General features: G+C 60.9%; 1 protein-coding gene across 1 annotated transcript in view; it reads left to right on the top strand.

The window, feature by feature from the left end:
• The window catches only part of LRP1 (LDL receptor related protein 1), a 65175-nt gene that overhangs the window by 39840 nt on the left and 4252 nt on the right, over positions 1-21083 (top strand). Inside the window, exons 26-75 of the mRNA XM_065659493.1 lie at positions 131-295; positions 600-844; positions 1036-1167; positions 1274-1501; positions 1640-1814; positions 2172-2266; positions 2489-2638; positions 2870-3010; positions 3121-3249; positions 4149-4280; positions 4492-4626; positions 4704-4833; positions 5103-5229; positions 5424-5575; positions 5701-5825; positions 5938-6309; positions 7357-7546; positions 7888-8092; positions 8205-8397; positions 8705-8830; positions 8911-9039; positions 9453-9572; positions 10116-10229; positions 10564-10713; positions 10922-11056; positions 11466-11582; positions 11773-11901; positions 12157-12279; positions 12636-12776; positions 12854-13041; positions 13250-13433; positions 13608-13693; positions 13783-13902; positions 14283-14470; positions 14681-14886; positions 15016-15204; positions 15310-15458; positions 15738-15831; positions 16150-16266; positions 16360-16479; positions 17026-17148; positions 17425-17550; positions 17644-17760; positions 18941-19047; positions 19195-19327; positions 19565-19684; positions 20019-20141; positions 20365-20508; positions 20586-20720; positions 20922-21041. Coding sequence (XP_065515565.1) covers positions 131-295; positions 600-844; positions 1036-1167; positions 1274-1501; positions 1640-1814; positions 2172-2266; positions 2489-2638; positions 2870-3010; positions 3121-3249; positions 4149-4280; positions 4492-4626; positions 4704-4833; positions 5103-5229; positions 5424-5575; positions 5701-5825; positions 5938-6309; positions 7357-7546; positions 7888-8092; positions 8205-8397; positions 8705-8830; positions 8911-9039; positions 9453-9572; positions 10116-10229; positions 10564-10713; positions 10922-11056; positions 11466-11582; positions 11773-11901; positions 12157-12279; positions 12636-12776; positions 12854-13041; positions 13250-13433; positions 13608-13693; positions 13783-13902; positions 14283-14470; positions 14681-14886; positions 15016-15204; positions 15310-15458; positions 15738-15831; positions 16150-16266; positions 16360-16479; positions 17026-17148; positions 17425-17550; positions 17644-17760; positions 18941-19047; positions 19195-19327; positions 19565-19684; positions 20019-20141; positions 20365-20508; positions 20586-20720; positions 20922-21041 — 7394 coding nt within the window. The remainder of the gene's footprint in view (positions 1-130; positions 296-599; positions 845-1035; positions 1168-1273; positions 1502-1639; positions 1815-2171; positions 2267-2488; positions 2639-2869; positions 3011-3120; positions 3250-4148; positions 4281-4491; positions 4627-4703; positions 4834-5102; positions 5230-5423; positions 5576-5700; positions 5826-5937; positions 6310-7356; positions 7547-7887; positions 8093-8204; positions 8398-8704; positions 8831-8910; positions 9040-9452; positions 9573-10115; positions 10230-10563; positions 10714-10921; positions 11057-11465; positions 11583-11772; positions 11902-12156; positions 12280-12635; positions 12777-12853; positions 13042-13249; positions 13434-13607; positions 13694-13782; positions 13903-14282; positions 14471-14680; positions 14887-15015; positions 15205-15309; positions 15459-15737; positions 15832-16149; positions 16267-16359; positions 16480-17025; positions 17149-17424; positions 17551-17643; positions 17761-18940; positions 19048-19194; positions 19328-19564; positions 19685-20018; positions 20142-20364; positions 20509-20585; positions 20721-20921; positions 21042-21083) is intronic.

The raw sequence follows: 21083 nt of genomic DNA, 5'->3' as shown, positions 1-21083 counted from the left end.
AGGAGCGGCCCTCGGTCCCCAGGGCAAGCATCGTTGTGGTGTGAGGCCAGGCTTGGGCGCACATCCCACCGGAGGCTCGGGAGCAGAGCTCGGCCCTGTGCTGACAGTCCCTGCTCGCTGTTCCCTGCAGGATCCTGTTCTGGACAGACTGGGATGCCAGCCTGCCCCGCATTGAGGCTGCCTCCATGAGCGGCGCGGGCCGGCGCACCATCCACAAGGAGACGGGCTCTGGAGGGTGGCCCAATGGGCTCACTGTGGACTACCTGGAGAAGCGCATCCTCTGGATTGACGCCAGGTAGGACCAGGGCAGTGCCCCACAGCTCCCGTCCCCTCTGGGGCCCGGCCCTCACAGCTCCTTCCCCATTGCTCCTGTGTTGTGCTGCCATTTGACTGCTGGGCTGGGAGCAGAAGGCTTTGCTCTGTGGGGTCTGTTTGTGTCTGCAGCACGTCCCAGCCTTTGCTCTGGGTTTTCTCCTCTGCGGGGGCTCTCATCACTGGTGTAAATCCTCCTCCTCCTCCGCAGCATTAAACAGAGCCGAGGAGGCGGCTGCTTCAACCCTTTGGGGTTACAGACCTGTGCTTGGCTCTGCTGTGCACAGGTCAGACGCCATCTATTCCGCCCTATACGATGGGACGGGGCACATCGAGGTGCTGCGGGGACACGAGTACCTGTCGCATCCCTTCGCCGTCACCCTGTACGGAGGGGAGGTCTACTGGACCGACTGGCGCACCAACACGCTGGCCAAGGCCAACAAGTGGACGGGGCACAACGTGACGGTGGTGCAGAGGACCAACACACAGCCTTTCGACCTGCAGGTCTATCACCCCTCCCGGCAGCCCCTGGGTGAGCCCTGGGGGGGGGCACAGGCAAGGGGATGGGCTGTGGGGAGAGTGGGGAGAGCAAAAGGGGTGTTCTGGGGTGATGATGCTGAGCGGTCCAAGCTCCTCCATGGGGCAGGCTGAGGTCGGGGGGGTTCTGCAGCTCTTTAGGGCCCCATGGAATAGGGACATCGCTGAGTCTTACCCCCTTTGCAGCTCCCAATCCCTGTGAAGCCAATGGGGGCAAAGGGCCGTGTTCCCACCTCTGCCTCATCAACTACAACCGCACGTTGTCCTGTGCCTGTCCCCACCTCATGAAGCTGGACAAGGACAACGTGACCTGCTATGGTAAGGGTCTGTCCAGGCCACCATGGGGTGAGGAGGGGGGTGTGGGTGCTTTGGAGCTCCCCTGCAGACCACGTCCCACAACCACCCCTCTTGTCCTCGTCGCCAGAGTTCAAGAAGTTCCTGCTGTACGCACGGCAGATGGAGATCCGCGGCGTGGACATCGACAACCCCTATTACAACTACATCATCTCCTTCACGGTGCCTGACATCGACAACGTCACCGTGGTGGACTACGATGCTCTGGAGCAGCGCATTTACTGGTCTGATGTCCGCACCCAGACCATCAAGAGAGCCTTCATCAACGGCACCGGTGTGGAGACCGTCGTCTCTGCGGGTGGGTGCGGATGAGCATCGCCCCATCAGAGCAGGGCAGAGGCTTTGGCTCAATGGGATCGGCCCTTTCTCTTCATCTGAGCAGCATCCCAGCCCCGTGCTCACTGCTAACAAGTCTCCTTTCTCCGTTCCCTTTCAGACCTGCCCAATGCCCACGGCCTCTCCGTGGATTGGGTTTCTAGAAACCTCTTCTGGACCAGCTACGATGCCAACAAGAAGCAGATCAACGTGGCTCGGCTGGATGGCTCCTTCAAGAACGCAGTGATCCAGGGGCTGGACAAGCCTCATTGCCTGGTGGTTCACCCCCTGCAGGGGTAAGTGGTGCTGCAGACTTGGGGGGGGGGTCAGGCCAGGGCTGTGGGCGCAGGAGGAGGTGTAAGCGCAGGCACACGTGTGCACACGCGTGTGGAGGTGCAGGGAGCAGGATGCTCTCCCGATGTGTCAGAGCGTGTAGGAGGTGTGTGAGAGGAGCCGGGGGCTGTGCGGGGTTGTCAGCAGCAGAAGCTGTGTTCCTGTGCACGCCAGCCTGGCTGCACCGGTCCAGCACCAGTGGGGATGCTGCAGGGCTCTGCAGTGAGAGGGGAGAGGGATGGAGGGCAAGGAGGGCTGGGGGGGGCAGGCAGCAGAGCTGCATGGGGGCCACTGTGCTCAATGTTCCCTCACTGGAACAGGAAGATTTACTGGACAGACGGGGACAACATCAGCGTGGCCAACATGGACGGCAGCAACCGCACTCTGCTCTTCACCAACCAGAAAGGGCCTGTTGGTACGGACCCCCCCCCCCACACCCCCAGTACCACCCCACCGTACCCTACCTGGCCCAAAAAGCCTTGAGCTCCATAGGGGTTGGCAGCTGGTTTGTGCTGGGTAACCCTGATCCCGTGAGCCTGGTCTCTGCATCACCCTATCTTCTCTGCCATCATCCCGCCTCCCACCTGGTGATGGATGGTCCCCACGTGCTGGACATTGATGGTTCTTTGCTTCCTAGGACTGGCCATTGACTACCCCGAGAGCAAGCTGTACTGGATCAGCTCTGGCAACGGCACCATCAATAGATGCAACCTGGACGGCAGCAACCTGGAGGTGATCGAGTCCATCAAGAGCCAGCTGAGCAAGGCGACTGCCCTGGCCATCATGGGTGAGAGCTGGCAGGGTGATGGGTTCCATTCATGAAACCCTTTCCTGGCCCTGCCCAAGCACAGGCTGCTCATGGCCACCTCATCAGCAGTGCAGGGGATGCTTCTGCACCAAAGGCTGAGTTCAGGCCCCTTTCTCCAGGCTGTAAATCCATGTGGATCCACTGCTCTTTGCTCCTGGGGTGGGAGGGGATGGGGGAAAGCTGCTGCATGTTCCTGTCTTCTCCTCCCAGGCGACAAGCTCTGGTGGGCTGACCAGGCCTCCGAGAGGATGGGTACCTGCAACAAGAAGGACGGGACGGAGGTGAGGGTGCTGCGCAACAGCACCACGCTGGTGATGCACATGAAGGTGTACGACGAGAGCATCCAGCAAGGTGAGCACCGGGCTGTGCAGTGGCCAGGGTACCAGGAGGGGCCAGAGCTGGACCACGGTGACCTGGTGGTTGTCTGAGCCCATCCTCAACCCCTTCTCTCCCCACGGCAGCTGGAACCAACCCCTGCAGCCAAAACAACGGGGACTGCTCCCAGCTCTGCCTCCCCACGTCCGAGACCTCCCGGTCCTGCATGTGCACTGCGGGCTACAGCCTGAAGAGCGGGCAGCAGTCCTGTGAAGGTGAGCGCAGAGACCCCCCCATGCCTGCTGCCGTGCCGCATGGCGCTGTGCCGCCATGGAGTCAGAGCCATAGAACGGTTTGGGTTGGAGAGGATCATCCAGTTCCAACCGAGAGGACCACCCTCGACCAGGTCGCCCAAGGCTCTGCCCAACCTGGCCTTGAACACTGCCAGGGATGGAGCACTCACAGCTTCCCTGGGCAGCCCATTCCAGCGCCCCACCACCCTCACAGTAAAGAACTTCCTTACATCCAACCTGAACTTCCCTGTTTGGGTCTCTGGGAATGGGGCTGGGAGGCGTTTGCTCTGCAGATCCCCATTCCCTGCCAGCTTTGCCATCATCTCCCTTGGGAGGGAAGAGCCTGGTCACTGCCAGGGCCTCTCAAAGGCTGTTTGTGTGCAGAATGTTCTTGGTGTTTCGGAGGGCGCTGGCAGAGCTGCTGCACCATCTGGGTCAGGGCAGGGTCTGAATAACAAGCACTGCCCTGACCCAGATGCGGCGCAGAGCCTTTGCCAGTGCTCTGCAGAGAGGCTTTGCTCGTGCCTTGCTTGTGTCCTGCGGGGGCCAGAACCCCCTGAACAAGGGGTTTGCAGCATCCAGGGGGTCCAGGACAGGGCTTGCTGGGACACAGCCCCTTCGCAGAGCTGGGCAGGGAAGGGCTTTGAGCCCGTTCATTGTGTTCCTGCCCCAGCCATCCGCAACCTCATCCCAGACTCTATTCCCTGCCCTCTTCCCCTAGGGTTTGCCATCCCTCCCGCTGCCCAGCGTGGCAGTGAAAGCCACCCTTTTCCTCCTTATGCTCATCCTCGTTAGTCCCCACCGTGCAGGAGCATCCCTCCCTCCTGGAGAAACCACAGCGCTGCCCCTGTGAGCATCACCCCCTGCCATCTGTGTCACAGGTGTTGGCTCCTTCCTCCTGTATTCGGTCCATGAAGGGATCCGAGGCATTCCCCTGGACCCCAATGACAAGTCGGATGCTCTCGTGCCTGTGTCAGGAACCTCCTTGGCAGTGGGGATCGACTTCCATGCAGGTGATGCAGGGGCTGGGAGCGGGACAGTGGGGCTGGAGAGGCTGGGGTGTATGAGGGGCCCATCCCCAGATCTTCCTCTGTCCTACAGCATCTGCCCTCAGCAGCTTTGGGTGAGGGAGGGATTCAGGTCCTCACACTGGGGCCTTAGGGTCTGTGCTGCGTTTGGGGTGAGCCAGAGGTGGTCACTGACACCCACTCTCCTGCCTGGCAGAGAACGACACCATTTACTGGGTGGACATGGGTCTGAGCACCATTAGCAGGGCCAAGCGGGACCAGACGTGGAGGGAGGACGTGGTCACCAATGGCATTGGCCGTGTGGAGGGCATCGCTGTGGACTGGATCGCCGGTGAGATGGGGCTCTGGAGCGGGGAGGAATGGATGAGAACGGGGCTCATGGTGGCGTTCACCAACCCCTCTCTGCAGGAAACATCTACTGGACCGACCAGGGCTTTGATGTGATCGAGGTGGCCAGGTTGAACGGGTCCTTCCGCTACGTGGTCATCTCACAAGGGCTGGACAAGCCGCGGGCCATCACGGTCCATCCAGAGAAGGGGTGAGACGCTGCAGCTCCAGCTTTGGCCACTCACAGGGAGAGGGGAGTTGTTTGGATCGGGGGAAGGATGGAGGACGTGGGATGTCTGTGCCTGCTTTCTGGGCTGCATCCAGCTGGATGCGGGGCTCCTTTCCCTGCAAGCACGTGGGATCCTGGCAGAGCAGCAGGGATCTGGTGTGGAGGAATGAGGGGGAGAAGTGTTTGTCCCAAAGGCCCGAGGATGCTGGTTCTGGCCAGCCCCTTGGTCACATCCGTGCTGTCCCCTGCAGGTACCTGTTCTGGACGGAGTGGGGGCAGTATCCCCGCATCGAACGCTCACGCCTGGATGGCACCGAGAGGATGGTGCTGGTTAACGTCAGCATCAGTTGGCCCAATGGGATATCCGTCGACTACGAGGTACAGTGTGTGCAGAGGTCCCTAAAGCCATGTCCTGCTGGTGGGACACGGCTTTGCCAGGGCCATGGGGGCTCCTCTCCAGTTCCGGGGGGGCTGTTCCAAAGGAACTCTGTGGTGGGAGATGCAGAGGGTTCCTTTGTGCCACCCCAAAGCACTGCTCCGTTGCTGATTCAGCTGCTTTCTCATCTCCTCAGGATGGAAAGCTTTACTGGTGCGATGCCCGGACAGACAAGATAGAACGGATTGACCTGGAGACGGGTGAAAACCGAGAGGTTGTTCTGTCCAGCAACAACATGGACATGTTCTCCGTGTCTGTCTTTGAGGAGTACATTTACTGGAGCGATAGGTACGGGGCCCAAGGGATGCGGTGGTGTTGGGGTGCCTCGGAAGGTGGGTGCTATGGGTCCCACCTTAGGGTGCTGCTGGGTTTGGCCCCATGTCGGTCTCTCAGTGGCTCCATCCTTTCTTTAGGACTCATGCGAATGGCTCCATCAAAAGAGGCAACAAGGACAACGCCACCGAGTCGGTGTCCCTGCGGACAGGGATCGGCGTGCAGCTCAAGGACATCAAAGTCTTCAACCGGGCCAGGCAGAAGGGTGCGTGCGGGAGCCGGGGGTCAGCTTCCTCTGGGCATGGGGGAGCAGGGAATAGCGGCTGAGCGGGAGCATCCTACACGGAGCCTCCAACGATGCCCCTTTTCCTCCCCAGGCACCAACATCTGTGCTCAGAACAATGGGGGCTGCCAGCAGCTCTGCCTCTTCCGTGGCAATGGGCAGAGGACGTGTGCCTGTGCCCATGGCATGCTGTCCGAGGACGGGGTGAGCTGCCGCGACTACGATGGATACCTGCTGTACTCGGAGCGCACCATCCTCAAGAGCATCCACCTATCAGACGAGAACAACCTCAACGCGCCCATCAAGCCCTTCGAGGATGCCGAGCACATGAAGAACGTCATTGCCTTGGCCTTCGACTACCGCTACGGCTCCAAGGGCAGCAACCGCATCTTCTACAGCGACATCCACTTCGGCAACATCCAGCAGATCAACGACGACGGCACCGGGCGCAAGACCATCGTGGAGAGTGAGTGTCGCAGCGCTCTTTGAGCCCTCGCACCCCTCCTTTGCGCTCTCCCCATCCTGAACTCCCCCCTTTCCTCCCCCAAAATCGATGTGTTTTGGTGTTCGGAGGCGTTCGGAGCGGTAGATGTGGAGGGTTCAGCTGCGAGCTCTCGCCTCGAGCCTGTGGTGGCGGAGGCAGGCGTCAGGAGCAGCCTTGCAGAGCTTGTTCTGGCACGCAGAGCGCATCACGAGGCTGAGGCGCGCACGTGGGCAGGCGCTGCTCTGGGAGCAAGGCACTGCAGCAAACCTGGGAGCTGCTCCGTGGCTGCGTTTGACTTCCAAGGCAGAGCCGTCGAGCCTGAGCCAACCTTGCCCCGTCCTCACCTCCAGCCTCTCTCTGCGCTCAGATGGTTGCGTTGGCTCCCGCAGCAGCTGGGGAGCCCGCATCTGCTCTGCCACTGGGGAGCATCTCCAGCAAGGGTTATAGATGTGCTTGCTAATGAGGGTGTTTGCATTCGGCACTTGGGATGGCTGCTGTCACCGAGAGAGGGAGGGCAGGGCCCAGCTCTCGCAGCTGGGGCATCGAGCCTTTTGCTGGTCGTTACTGGGGAAGGATGGGTGAGCAGTTCAAGCTCCTGGCCTGGGAGCAAAGGATCCCTGCTTGGCCACAAGTCTTTGTCTTGTCACGTTGTGCCTCTGGGTCTCAGCTCTCCCTTGGCAGAGGGAGAACCTTCCCCTTCCCAGGGCGGATGCTGTGGGGACAGGAGGACCAGGACTGGCCAGTGCAGGGCTGATGGGCAGAGCACGAGTTCAAGCCCTCGTTTTGTCACTGGTGAACGTTGCTCAGCCTTCCTTTAAGGAAGTGTCATTGCTGGGTTGGTAAAGCCCAGGAGGCTCCTCGATGAGATGGGGGGGTCCCATCTCACCCCTTAGGACAGACGCAGCTCAGTCAGGTGAAGTTAAAGCAGCCTCTGAGGGAGGTGCATTTCGAAGGCTGCCAAAGAAGATGCATCCGGGTGTCATGGCCATCAGTGGCTGATGTGCCCCTGGCCTGTACCCCACCTTGCAGACGTGGGCTCGGTGGAGGGGCTGGCGTACCACCGCGGCTGGGACACGCTGTACTGGACGAGCTACACCACCTCCACCATCACCCGCCACACCGTGGACCAGAGCCGCTTGGGCGCCTTCGAGAGGGAGACAGTGATCACCATGTCAGGGGACGATCACCCCCGTGCCTTCGTGCTGGATGAGTGCCAGAAGTGAGTGTCCATGTGTGGTCCATAGGGCCAGCATCCAGGACACCCCTTCAGTGGGGTGGAAGCGCTGGCTCCCAGCACAGAGAGTATTGGCCCCATGGGGGAAAGGTCCCCATACATCATTCAGCATCCCAAAGTCCCGTCCCCTTCTCTGCCTGACTGATTCCATGGGGTACCACGTTTCCCAGCTGGCTGCAATGGCCTCATTTGTCCCTTTCCCACCCCACAACATCCCATCCACCCTAAAGTCCCTGGAAGCCCCACAGCAGAGGGGTGTGCTGAGCCAATGTGGACGTGGCAGAGAGTTGGGGTTGTAAAGCCATTGTGTGTCTCTCCCCTTCCAGCCTGATGTTCTGGACCAACTGGAATGAGCAGCACCCCAGCATCATGCGTGCCACCCTCTCTGGTGCCAACGTCCTCATCATCATTGACCAGGACATACGGACACCCAATGGGCTGGCCATTGACCACAAGGCTGAGAAGATCTACTTCTCTGATGCCACACTGGACAAAATCGAGCGCTGTGAATACGACGGCTCCCACCGCCACGTGAGTGCAGGGATGGGGCTGGTGCGATGTCCAAGGGCACAGGGGACACACAGGGACAGGCTGCCTTTGGTTTGGCTTCCCTTGTGCTCATGGTGTTGTCCATGGCCCACAGGTGATCCTGAAATCAGAGCCTGTGCACCCCTTTGGCCTGGCTGTCTATGGGGATTACATCTTCTGGACGGACTGGGTGCGCAGGGCTGTGCAGCGAGCCAACAAGTACGTGGGCACGGACATGAAGCTCCTGCGTGTTGACATCCCCCAGCAGCCCATGGGCATCATCGCCGTGGCCAACGACACGGACAGCTGTAAGGATGCAGAGATCCCTGCCTCTGCCCCCTCTCAGCCCCATCCCAGGCAGTGCCAGGGGAGGGAGAGCCCATCCCATCATCCTGCCGTTGCCCCCTCAGGACCCGCACACCAAGGCATTTCCATCTCCAACCCCTGGGCAGGCAGGAGGGTTCCCTGTTCGTGCTCTTCCCAGGGCATCCTCCTTGCAAGACTGGGTGCCCCAGCCCTGTGCATCCCCATAGGCCCCCCTGAATTGCCTGGGGAGGAGAAGGGGAAGGGGCCACTGGTTCTGTCCCTGGTGTGACCGCTCGCCCTCTGTCCTAGGTGAGCTGTCCCCATGCAGGGTGAACAACGGCGGCTGCCAGGACCTCTGCCTGCTCACTCCCAAGGGCCACGTCAACTGCTCCTGCCGTGGGGAGCGCGTCCTGCAGGAGGATTTCACCTGCAAAGGTCGGGGGGGGACGACGTGGCAGCGGGGATGGGAAGGGCAGGAAAGGCCGGTCCCTGACGTTCCTCCGCGTCCTTTCCAGCCCTGAATTCCACCTGCAACGCGCACGACGAGTTCGAGTGCGGGAACGGCGACTGCATTGACTTCAGCCGGACCTGCGATGGCGTCGTCCACTGCAAGGACAAGTCAGATGAGAAGCAGTCCTACTGCAGTAAGGTTCCTCCTCTTGCTGCTTTGATCACACACACGCATGCACGCCCAGCACGTGCAGGCACCCAGCTCTGGCTGGCAAAGGGAGACTGGGATCCTGGGTGTCTTCTTGTGTCCCTTTTGCCCTCCCAGAGATGGGTCCATCCAGGCTTTAAGTGCTCCAGACTGTTCCTAGTTCGGGGGGGCAGGATGGAGAGTGGGACACCTTGAGCTGACCCAGTGGGGCTGCAGCATCCCTTGTCGAACCCTCACCTGGAGACGTCTCAGCTGGGCCGGCACAGGGTTAAGCAGAGGGATGCTGCCGGCACAGGGAGCCCGTCTGCTGATCCTGCCTGCTTCTTCTTCCTGCTGAAGGGTCCCTGAGGAGCTGAGACAGCCTCACCCTCACCTCCTCCTCCTTGTCCCCCCTCGCAGGCAGCCGCAAGTGCAAGAAGGGTTACCTGCACTGCATGAACGGGCGCTGCATCGCCAGCCGCTACTGGTGCAATGGTGTGGATGACTGCGGGGACAACTCGGATGAAGTGCCCTGTAACAGTAAGGATGCTGCCTGGCTCCTGGCCAGCCCTTGCCAGGGCTCTGTCAGCTGCCTGGGACAGGGACAGCAGCTTCGGGAAAGGGTTACCTTGAGCTTGACAGGATCAGAGCAGAGCCAGGGCTTCGTGGAGAGTCCAGGGTTTCAATCCTGCTCATGCTGCTTGCACTTTGCAAGCTCGGCCCCTGACAGCTCAGGAGGAAGAGCTCCTGAGCGTTGCCATGCAGCACCCAGAGCACAGCACCTGGGAGAAGCAGTCAGCAGGAGGAGCACCAAGTGATGGCAAGGCGCAGCATCGCTGCTCCTCACGGCTCCCAGGCTCCCCCGAGCATCCCTGCAGGGCCGCTTGGTTCAGAACCAACAGGGAAAACCAGGAGATTCCCTGAGCTCATCCAGCTCCAGGCAGAGTGTGCTGAGCTGGGGAGGCACCAGGTTTCGGCCAGAAGGACACCAGAGATGGGGGTACAGGATCAGGTGCCCCGTAGCTGTGCTGGGCATTGGGTGTATGGGGGCTGCTCATCCCCTGTGGGGCTTCCCCCTTACAGAAACCAGCTGCGCTGCCACCGAGTTCCGCTGCCGGGACGGGACCTGCATCGGGAACTCGAGCCGCTGCAATCAGTTCATTGACTGCGAGGATGCTTCGGATGAAATGAACTGCAGTGAGTGCCCCGGCTCTGCCCCTTGCTCCCAGCTCTGCCCTGATGGAGCTTCCTGCCCTCTGGGTCACTGCACTGTGTTTCAGTCCTTGGGATGAGGGAGAAGGGCCCTGCCGCCTGTCCTATCAGTACATCACTGCATCCCTCCGTGCTGGGCTATTCCCTCACCACCCCATAGCCCATCAGAAGTGCTTAATGTGGTCCCGGCAGCTCACAGGGCTGGTGCTCAGTGCTGCTCTTGGGAGGGAAGGGCTGTTGGATGCAGGCGAGGGCTGATGCTACACGGTGGTACCAAAGGGCACCCATCACACGGGGCTCCTGCTGTGGTTCCTTGCAGCCGCCACTGACTGCAGCAGCTATTTCAAGCTGGGGGTGAAGGGCACCACGTTCCAGAAGTGTGAACACACGTCCCTGTGCTACGCCCCGAGCTGGGTGTGCGATGGGGCGAATGATTGTGGAGACTACTCAGACGAGCGCAACTGCCCAGGTGGGTGCAGGGAGAGGAGAAGGGGGCTCGGGCCTGGGAGAACCGGGGCATCCCAGTGGGTGACTGTGGTCCTGCGTGGAGGGTGCTGATGGATGCAGGATCACAGAGGGCTTTTGGGGAGGAACCCTTTGGAGTCGGGGGGTTCTGGGTTGGGAGGAGGCAGGACGTGTCCACAGCACCCTTCTGGATGTTTCCCTTCACAAACCAGGCGGGAGGAAACCCAAGTGTCCAGCCAATTACTTTGCCTGCCCAAGTGGGAGATGCATCCCCATGACCTGGACCTGTGACAAAGAGGATGACTGCGAGAACGGAGAAGACGAGACTCACTGCAGTGAGCGGCAGGGTGGGGAGAGCAAGGGACATCGGGGTCATGGCATGGGGTGGCGAGCGCAGGCATGCTGGAGGGGAGGCAGGACCCTCTCTGACATCCCTTTGCCAAGGACCAGGCTCCACATTCTTCCCCCTCTATGGTCTTATTCCAGAAGCCTGGGCTTCTGGCTGTGACCGATGCATTGCTCAGTGCACACACTGGTGCCCAGGGGCATTTTAAAGGTGGCCACTTCTGGCTCCCCTGGTTTACGGTTTTAGTTCCAACCCCCCTGAACAAACCCCAACGGTTGCTCAGGAGCTGGGGAGCGTCTCCAGCTGTAGAGCAGGGAATCCCCCCACTGGTCCTGCAGCTCCAGTGCCCATCACCGTTGCATCCCTCCCCATGCATTGCCATAGCTCTGACCCCTCCTCTCCTCTCCCAGACAAGTTCTGCTACCCCGTGCAGTTTGAGTGCAACAACCACCGCTGCATCTCCAAGCTCTGGGTGTGCGATGGGGCGGACGACTGCGGGGACGGCTCCGATGAAGACAGCCGCTGCCGTGAGTCCGCTCCAGCCGCTGCTCTGACCCCCCTCAGCCCCTGCCTCCGTCCCTGTGCATTCCTCCCTCTGCCCATCCCTTCTCCCACCCTTGCTTTCCTGTGCCGTGCTCCTCCCTGCCCTCCTGGGTTCTGTATCCCCTCTTCATCATCGGGGGTGACCGGTTTCCTTCCTGCTTCTCCCTGCCCCAGGGCTGACCACGTGCAGTGCGGGGTCATTCCAGTGCCCGGGTACCTACGTGTGCGTGCCGGAGCGCTGGCTCTGCGATGGAGACAAGGACTGTGCAGATGGAGCTGATGAGACCCTCGCTGCTGGCTGCTGTGAGTCCCTCATGGGCTGGTGCTTGGCAGGGCCAGAGGCTGGAGGAGCAGAGTGTAGTGCAGGCAGAGCACTCCATCGGGAGCAGATGGGATGCCTCATCCTGCAGCGCTATGGTCGCAGCAGCCCTGGACATGGGGATGTCCGGGCCAAAGGCACCCGGGTGCTGTCCACAGCCACGAGACAAGGGCTGGGGGGGCAGGCAGGAGAGCAGAAGGGTCTGACGGGGGGGGTCTGACAGTGATGCCTCCTTGCAGTGTACAACAACACGTGTGATGAGCGGGAGTTCATGTGTGGAAACCGCCAGTGCATTCCCAAGCACTTTGTCTGCGACCATGACGATGACTGCGGGGATGGCTCGGATGAGTCCCCGGAGTGTGGTGGGTGCCTGTGGGATCGGGGCGGGGGACAGTGAGGGCTGTATCTCCTGCAGCACTGGGTCTCCTGAGATAAGGAAGCTCTTCCCTGTGAGGGTGGTGAGGCACTGGCACAGGTTGCCCAAAGAAGTGATGGGTGCTCCATCCCTGGCAGCGTTCAAGGCCAGGTTGCACAGAGCCTTGGATGCATGGTCCAGTGTGAGGTGTTAGAACTGGATGACCTTAAGGTCCTTTCCAACCCAAACCATTCTATGGGACCCTGGAAAAGTCTTCATTATCCTGAAAGGGTTTGGGGTGAGAGCGGGCTGAGGAGAGGGGTTGGATGCTCCCGCATCGCCTGAGCTGCTGCTGTCCCACAGAGTACCCCACGTGTGGTCCCCATGAGTTCCGCTGCGCCAACGGCCGCTGCCTCAGCAACCGGCAGTGGGAATGCGACGGCGAGTTCGATTGCCACGACCACTCGGATGAGGCACCCAAGAACCCGCGTTGCACCAGCCCAGGTACCGCTGGGGGCCACGGTTGGGAGCGGGGCCGCCCGGTTCCCCCTGTGCTGACCGCTGCCACCTCCCCACTGCAGAGAACAAGTGCAACGACTCCTTCTTCCTCTGCAAGAACGGGAAGTGCATCCCGGAGGCTCTGCTGTGCGACAACAACAACGACTGCGCCGACGGCTCCGATGAGCTCAACTGCTTCATCAATGAGTGTCTTAACAAGAAGCTGAGCGGCTGCTCCCAGGAGTGCGAGGACCTCAAGATCGGGTACAAGGTAAAGGGCCCGCAGGCCGGGAGCATCGGCCAAAGGGATGCTCTCCTGCTCCCTTCCTCCTCCGCAGCATCGTGTCCTGCACCGGCTGGGCAGGGGATGCTCACAAGGGCTGGTGTCTGCAAGCTGTCTGTGCCCGAGCCCGCCTGTCCCGTGGTGATGCCTGTCACGTCCCTGGATGTGTCTAACAGCTCCGGGTTGCCTCCTGCAGTGCAGATGCCGTCCCGGGTTTCGGCTGAAGGATGACGGGAAGACGTGCATTGACATCGATGAGTGCTCCACCACCTACCCCTGCAGCCAGAAGTGCATCAACACCCTGGGGAGCTACAAGTGCCTGTGCATAGAGGGCTACAAGCTCAAACCTGACAACCCCACCAGCTGTAAAGCTGTTACAGGTGAGAGGACGCAGGGACACTCTTCTGGTGATGCTGCTGGTGCTGGAGTCGGTCACGGTGCTCCACAAGACAAAGCTGTTGCTCCTGGGCTTATGGAAGAGAGCTGGGAAGCAGTGGGGCAGGGAGGGCGGTGGGACCCACATCCCTGACACATCCCCTGCCTTCCCTGTGCAGACGAAGAGCCCTTCCTCATCTTTGCCAACCGGTACTACCTGAGGAAGCTCAACCTGGATGGTTCCAATTACACGCTGCTCAAGCAGGTTTGGAAGGAGCTGGGGGTTGGAGAGAGGCCCTGTTGCTTGTAGGTGCTGCAGGAAAGGCTCTTCCAATGCTTCTCCTTTGCTCCCAGGGGCTGAACAATGCAGTGGCGCTGGATTTCGACTACCGGGAGCAAATGATCTACTGGACTGATGTCACCACGCAGGGCAGCATGATCCGCCGCATGCACATCAACGGCAGCAACGTTCAGGTGGGGACTGAGGCAGCCCCAGCCTGGGCCATTGGTCCTCACCCATCTCCTGCCCCGGGGACACCACCAGTGACTGCGTGGGGTCATCACTGAGCTCAGGGCGTCAGCCCAGGTTGCTACGGGCTGTTCTGCATCCCCATCCCAAGCAGAGATGGGCTCCATGCTGCCCCAGAGCAGTGGGTGGGAAGGGAGGAGGAAAGGGAGCTGGGGAGGACCACTGGGGAGGACCAGGAAGTGGGATGCTGGGGGTTGGAACTGGATGAACTTAAGGTCCTTTCCAACCCAAACTATTCTATGATTCCACGTTGTCATCCCTGAGGAGCCAGGGCAGGATCTGCTTCTCCCTGTCCAGCCCCAACATCTCTGTTTTCTCCCAACAGGTCCTTCACCGCACTGGCCTCAGCAACCCCGATGGGCTGGCTGTGGACTGGGTGGGAGGCAACCTGTACTGGTGCGACAAAGGTCGGGACACCATCGAAGTGTCGAAGCTCAACGGTGCCTATCGCACTGTCCTGGTGAACTCGGGTCTGCGTGAGCCCCGGGCGCTGGTGGTGGATGTCCAGAACGGGTGAGAGCCTGGGGGACCTGCACCTCCTCCTCTGTGCCCTTCTTCCATCTTGCCATAGTCCAAGAGGTTGGAAGATGGGATGAGTTCTCCTCACGTCTAGGACTCTTGGTTGCTTCTCCCTACCCATCACCTCGGTTCAGCCATTGGGCACTCACTGCTGTGGCTTGGGCCGGACTCAGTGTCCCTCTGCTCTTTCTGTTCCATCCCCAGTTACCTGTACTGGACAGACTGGGGGGACCACTCCCTCATCGGGAAGATCGGCATGGATGGCACCAACCGCAGCGTCATCGTTGACACCAAGATAACTTGGCCCAATGGCCTCACCCTGGACTACATCAACAGCCGCATCTATTGGGCTGATGCACGGGAGGACTACATCGAGTTTGCCAGCCTGGATGGCTCCAACCGGCACACAGGTGAGAGCACTGGGGTCCCACCAGGGCTGGGTATGGTCCCCAGCTCCCCCAGCTCCTCCGAGCAGGAGAAGAGGTTTGCTCCTTGGAAGGGGTGGCGCGAGGCTGAGCCACCCATTCCCCTTGCTGCAGTGCTGAGCCAGGACATCCCGCACATCTTTGCCCTCACCCTCTTTGAGGATTTCATTTATTGGACCGACTGGGAGACCAAGTCCATCAACCGGGCCCACAAGACCACGGGAGCCAACAAGACCCTGCTGATCAGCACCCTGCATCGCCCCATGGACATCCACATCTACCACCCCTACCGCCAGCCTGACGGTGAGCTGAGATGCGCCGACACCAGGGTGGGAGAAGGGTCTCGAAGCTGGGGGTCCCCTGCCTTGGTCTGACTCATGGTTGTGTCCCTGCTTTCCCCCCCTCCAGTTCCCAACCATCCCTGCAAGACCAACAACGCTGGATGCAGCAACCTCTGCCTCCTCTCGCCGGGCGGGGGGCACAAATGTGCTTGTCCCACCAACTTCTATTTGGGCAGCGATGGCAAAACCTGCGTCTCCAACTGCACGGCCAGCCAGGTAAGAGCCCTGCCTGCCCGGCCATGGCCTCTTGATGCTGGCGCTGGTGCTGTGCATCTGGTGCAGACACAGGCAACACCTCCCTCCCGTGGCACTTGCCAGCACACACAGAGTGCAGTCCTTTGGGGGTGCCCAGGGGAGCCAGAGGGTATCTGTGGGTCCAGGTTTTACCCCAGCATCCTGGGGGGGGGGGGGGTGGGATGTTGCCTGGGAAGAGGGATAAAGCCTTTGCGGTCCTCCCTCCCTGTGCCCTCACGAGTGTGGGTCTCTCCATCGCAGTTTGTCTGCAAGAATGACAAGTGCATCCCTTTCTGGTGGAAATGCGACACGGAGGACGACTGCGGGGACCGCTCGGATGAGCCGGAGGACTGCCGTGAGTGCCCACAGTGTCCCAGCACCTCGGCCATGCTCCTGCCAGCCCTCCAGCGTCGTGTGCTGGGCAGAGCTGCTGGTCCCCCCCTGCCAGCCCCATTGCTTAGCTGGCCTCAGGGCAGGGCTGCTGCTCCCTGCCAGCTCCAGCACAGGGGAGAGTCACCCTGTTAATGGGGCTTAGGGAATGGGGGGATAACCACAGCCAACTGCTGCTCTCAGTTCACTGCACCACGGTTGGGTGCTGAGGAGCCCAGAGGGGAAAGCGGGAGGTTAAGGTTTACCAGAGCACATGTCTCACCCCGTCTTACTCACCCCGCAGCTGAGTTCAAATGCAGGCCAGGGCAATTCCAGTGCTCCACTGGGATCTGCACCAACCCGGCCTTCATCTGTGATGGGGACAACGACTGCCAGGACAACTCGGATGAAGCCAACTGTGGTAGGTTCCCCATCTCCTCCTCACAAGCCCAGTGTCCCAGGAGAGCAGAGGGGCAGCGGGTCAGGTCCTGAGCGTGCTGCCTCCCCTTCCCAGATATCCACGTCTGTCTGCCCAGCCAGTTCAAATGCACCAACACCAACCGCTGCATCCCCGGCATCTTCCGCTGCAACGGGCAGGACAACTGTGGTGATGGAGAGGATGAGAAGGATTGCCGTGAGTGTGGGGCTGGGAGCCATGGGGAGCGTGCACGGTTGGGGCGAGGAGCTCAGTGCTGCATCAGATGCGTGTCTTTGGGTATCAGCTCCTCTGGGCAGGGGCTTTCTCCTTGCCTCTGCCCACCGTCACCCTGCAGACACTTCTGTTTCCTAGTGGAAATGAAATCCTTAAATCCCTCGGAGCGGCAGGGTCAATATTTGCAGTGGATTTGCACTGAGCCTATTGCACAGCTGAGGGATTAAACTGGAACAGGGGAAGCTCAGGTTAGATATAAGGAAGAAGTTCTTTACTGGGAGGCACAGGTTGCCCAGAGAAGTGGTGAATGCTCCATCCCAGTGGTCAAGGCCAGGTTGGAGGGGGCTTGGGCAACCTGGTCTAGTGAGGAGCATCCCTGCCCGTGGCAGGGGTTGGAGCTGGATGAGCTTTAGGTCTCTTCCAACCCAAGCCATCCCGTGACTCTGAGCTGCATCCCCCGCGCAGTGGGGTGGGTTTTGTGGGGCTGTGCCCCACTGCCTCTCCTGACTCTGCTTCTCCCCGCCGCAGCGGAGGTGACTTGTGCTCCCAACCAGTTCCAGTGCGCCATCACCAAGCGCTGCATCCCCCGTGTCTGGGTGTGCGACCGGGACAACGACTGCGTCGATGGCTCCGATGAACCTGCCAACTGCAGTAAGAAGCCTGTGCGGGGATGGGGGGGGGGTCCACACTGAAACCGGGAGCTCCCTTTATGTGCTGCAGGGCCCTTTGGGCAATGGGTGATGGTGGTGATGGTTTTGCCTTGATCTGCCCCTCTCTCTGGCTTCTCCCTGCTTGCAATGGGGGGATTTTGCCCTCTCTCTTCCAAGCAGCGATGCTGCAGTCAGCTCCAGGCTGCTGGCACAAGGTGTCCATCAGCCCTGCCCGTGCTAACCCCACTTGTGTCATCTCGGTGTCGTCCCCCCCCAGCACAAATGACGTGTGGCGTGGACGAGTTCCGCTGCAAGGACTCGGGCCGGTGCATCCCAGCGCGCTGGAAGTGCGATGGAGAGGACGACTGCGGGGACGGGTCCGACGAGCCCAAGGAGGAATGCGGTGAGCAGGGGCTGGGGAGATGAGCCCAAAGGGCACCGTGTGGCAGGGAGCCCTATGGCAGGGCAGCGCTGATCCCGTCCTGTCCCATCCCAGATGAACGGACCTGTGAGCCCTACCAGTTCCGCTGCAAGAACAACCGCTGCGTGCCGGGTCGCTGGCAGTGTGACTATGACAACGACTGCGGGGACAACTCGGACGAGGAGAGCTGCAGTATGTGCTGCCTTCGAGCCTTTGCTGTGCTGGGAGCCGGTGGAGAGTGGTTCAGATCCCCCCTTCCAGCCCCAGTGCCTGCCAGTGCCCCCCTAGCTCTAGAGGGGAGCATCAGTGGATGGGTGCTTGGTGCCAGGGCTCTGCCTGCCCCGTGTGGGACGGGTAGAAGGGAGGAAGTGACCCCAGCATCCACATGGGCCCTGCCACATCCCGGAGGGGCCGGGACAGAGCCGGACCCTCTCCCCACCATCAGCTCCCACCCGGGTCCTGCTGTCTCCCTGCAGCTCTCTAGGGTGCAGCTCTCTGTTTTCTGTTGCTTTCACATCGTGGGGTTGAGTTTGTGCCATTTCACTTCATCTTATGTTTTTCTCCATTTTCACACTGTCGTTATGGGGCACTCAGAGGTAGGTTCCTGCCAAAATCTTTCTAATTCCATGTACAGTCCCTCTAAAACAAATGAAGACCATAAATTCTAGGTGAGGGCAGAGGGGTCGGGACCAGACAACCCAGCCGGATTTATCCAGCGTCAGCACCAGCATCTCCCTCCACTGGAGCCGCAGTCGGGGAGGGTCCGACCCTGCTGCCTCCACTACCGGGGCCCATGCATGGCTCACACTTGGCTCCAAAAAGCCATCCCCTCCTTGACCCTTCCTGCTCCGGCTGGACACTCCCTGCCTCCCTTTTCCCCTATAGTCCTGTTGGCTTCTGCTCTGTGGCCACAGCAACCGCCTGCCCCACAGGTCCTATACCAGGGCAATAGGGAAGGGAACAATCCCAGTGGGGGACTGTCCTCCTGCAGGGAGGTTTGGCACTGCTTGTGTTGGTGCTGGCCCATTGGGCTGCGAGGGCTCTGTCCCCACGCCATGCAAGGAGGGGACGATGTGCCAGCACTGCTAGACCTGGCCATGGCCAGCAGGGAGCTGTAGGGCTGGTGGAGAACGACCTGGGGGGACACATGCAGCTGCCAGGAGCCGGTCTGTATGGCCATGGTACCCCCCAACAGCCCCATTTCCCCGCAGGGAACGCGGATGGGAAGGGGCTGTGAGGTGGCATCAGCCGTGCCCCTCTCTGGCCGTTCCCCAGCTCTGCTTGCCCCCCACTCTGTGCCTCTGTGTCTGTGTCAGCCTGTGCCCCCCTCGCAGCTCCCACTCAGGGCTCACCCTGTGTTCTCTGCCCCCAGCGCCCCGGCCCTGCTCTGAGAGCGAGTTCTCCTGTGCCAACGGCCGCTGCATCGCCGGCAGATGGAAGTGTGATGGGGACCACGACTGCGCGGATGGCTCCGATGAGGTACCTTCACCCTGTGTGCCGCTGGGGACACGTCCTTGGCCACCAAGCAGGGGCTGAGAGCCTGCTCCTGGCTGCAGTCATGGGATGGGACGCTGCCCCGTGCGGGGCTGTCCTTGCTGACTGCTGTCCCTTGCCCTTCCCATGCAGAAAGACTGCACCCCGCGCTGCGAGTTCGACCAGTTCCAGTGCAAGAACGGGCACTGCATCCCCATGCGCTGGCGCTGCGATGCTGATGCAGACTGCATGGACGGCACTGACGAGGAGAACTGCGGCACTGGGGGTAAGGGCGATGCTGCGAGTGTCCCTCGGGGCTGGTTGTCCTTGTCCCTTCGTGTCTCCTGTGTCCTGAGTGCGGGGAGGAGCACTCTGGGCATGCACGGGCACACATCCGAGCGCTGGAGAGCCCCCAAGCTATGCTGTAAATTGGAGCTGTGTGTAAATTGCGGTGCCAGGCTGGGGTTTTGGTAGCCGGGCAGCAGCATCTCATGTGTCTCCTCCTGTCCCGTTGCTGTCGCAGTTCGCACATGTCCCCTGGATGAGTTCCAGTGCAACAACACGCTGTGCAAGCCCCTGGCCTGGAAGTGTGATGGGGAGGATGACTGCGGGGATAACTCGGATGAGAACCCCGAGGAGTGCTGTGAGTGATGCTGCGTTGCCTCTCCCCATTCCCTGGCATGTGCTGCAGGGGCAGCAGTCTGAGGGGTGACAGTCCCAGCGCCGTGGGTCCCCTTTGTGCCAAGGGGTGGCTCCGGTTGGAGGTGCTGGGGCTGGCTACGGGGAGCGGGGCTGGGCCAGGAATTGGGCGATTGTCTTTGCTTCAGTCTCTTTGCTTTAGTCTCCGGAGCCCGCTCGCCCTCGTGGGACCGAGCCTCCCCGGAGGCAGAGGCCGAGCAGCAGCTCGTGACAAGCGCGACAGCCCGGCTATGGCGTCTCCTTTCACCGTCACCGTTTGTTTCTGTTTGCCGGTGCAGTGAAATTCCAGTGTCCCCCCAACAGACCGTTCCGCTGCAAGAACGACCGGGTATGTCTGTGGATCGGCAGACAGTGCGACGGCATCGACAACTGTGGAGACAACACGGATGAGAAGGACTGCGGTGAGTGGGGCTGCCTCCGGGCACCGCTCCGTGCCCTGCGTCCGCCGGGCAGTGGGTTGCAGAGCTTGGTGTGTAGCCCAGATGCTGGCGTTTGCTTTGCCTCATTCCCAAAACCGGGGGCCGGTGTCTTTGTCCCTCTCTGCACCATTTGCACCCTGAGGCTCCGGCGGGGATGGGTGCCCGTGGACATGGAGCATCACAGCCACAACCCCTGCTCCCGCAGAGTCACCCACGGCCAAGCCCAAGAGCTGCAGCCAGGACAAGAACGAGTTCCTATGCGAGAACAAGAAATGCATCAGTGCCAACCTCCGCTGCAACTTCTTCGACGACTGCGGAGATGGCTCCGATGAGGAATCCTGCTCCCATGGTGGGTGGGCGCTGGGGTGGCAAAGAGGGAGACGCTGGGGGAGCGGTGAAGGTGCTGACAGCGCATCCCCACCGCAGACCACAAGTCGTACGACTGCATGACCAACACCACCATGTGCGGGGATGAGGCCCAGTGCATCCAGTCACAGTCCACCACGTACTGCACGTGTCGTAGAGGCTTCCAGAAGGTGCCGGACAAGAATTCCTGCCAAGGTACTTCCCGACACTGATGGGTATGGTTTGGGGTCAGGCCGTTGGGTTTATGGTTGGGTTTTGCCCCTAAGATGGGGCATCACAAATGGTGTCCATGGGGCTTGGAGAGAGATGGGGTCTCCAAGTGCTGGGTAGCACTGACCAGCCCCTGAGGTGGGCACCCCCCTGTTCTCCCCCCGACTCCCATCTCCCATTACCCAGACGTCAACGAGTGCCTGCACTTTGGGACCTGCTCCCAGCTCTGCAACAACACCAAGGGCTCCCATGTCTGCAGCTGCGCCAAGAACTTCATGAAGACGGACAACATGTGCAAAGCAGAAGGTGAGGAGGGGATGGGGACCTCTCTTCCCTCCCTGCTCCTTC

The sequence above is a fragment of the Lathamus discolor genome, chromosome 23, assembly GCF_037157495.1.
Source record: "Lathamus discolor isolate bLatDis1 chromosome 23, bLatDis1.hap1, whole genome shotgun sequence".
Taxonomy (NCBI): Eukaryota; Metazoa; Chordata; class Aves; order Psittaciformes; family Psittacidae; genus Lathamus; species Lathamus discolor.
Note: the sequence above shows the minus strand (reverse complement) of the source record. Positions and strands in the feature narration are given on the sequence as shown.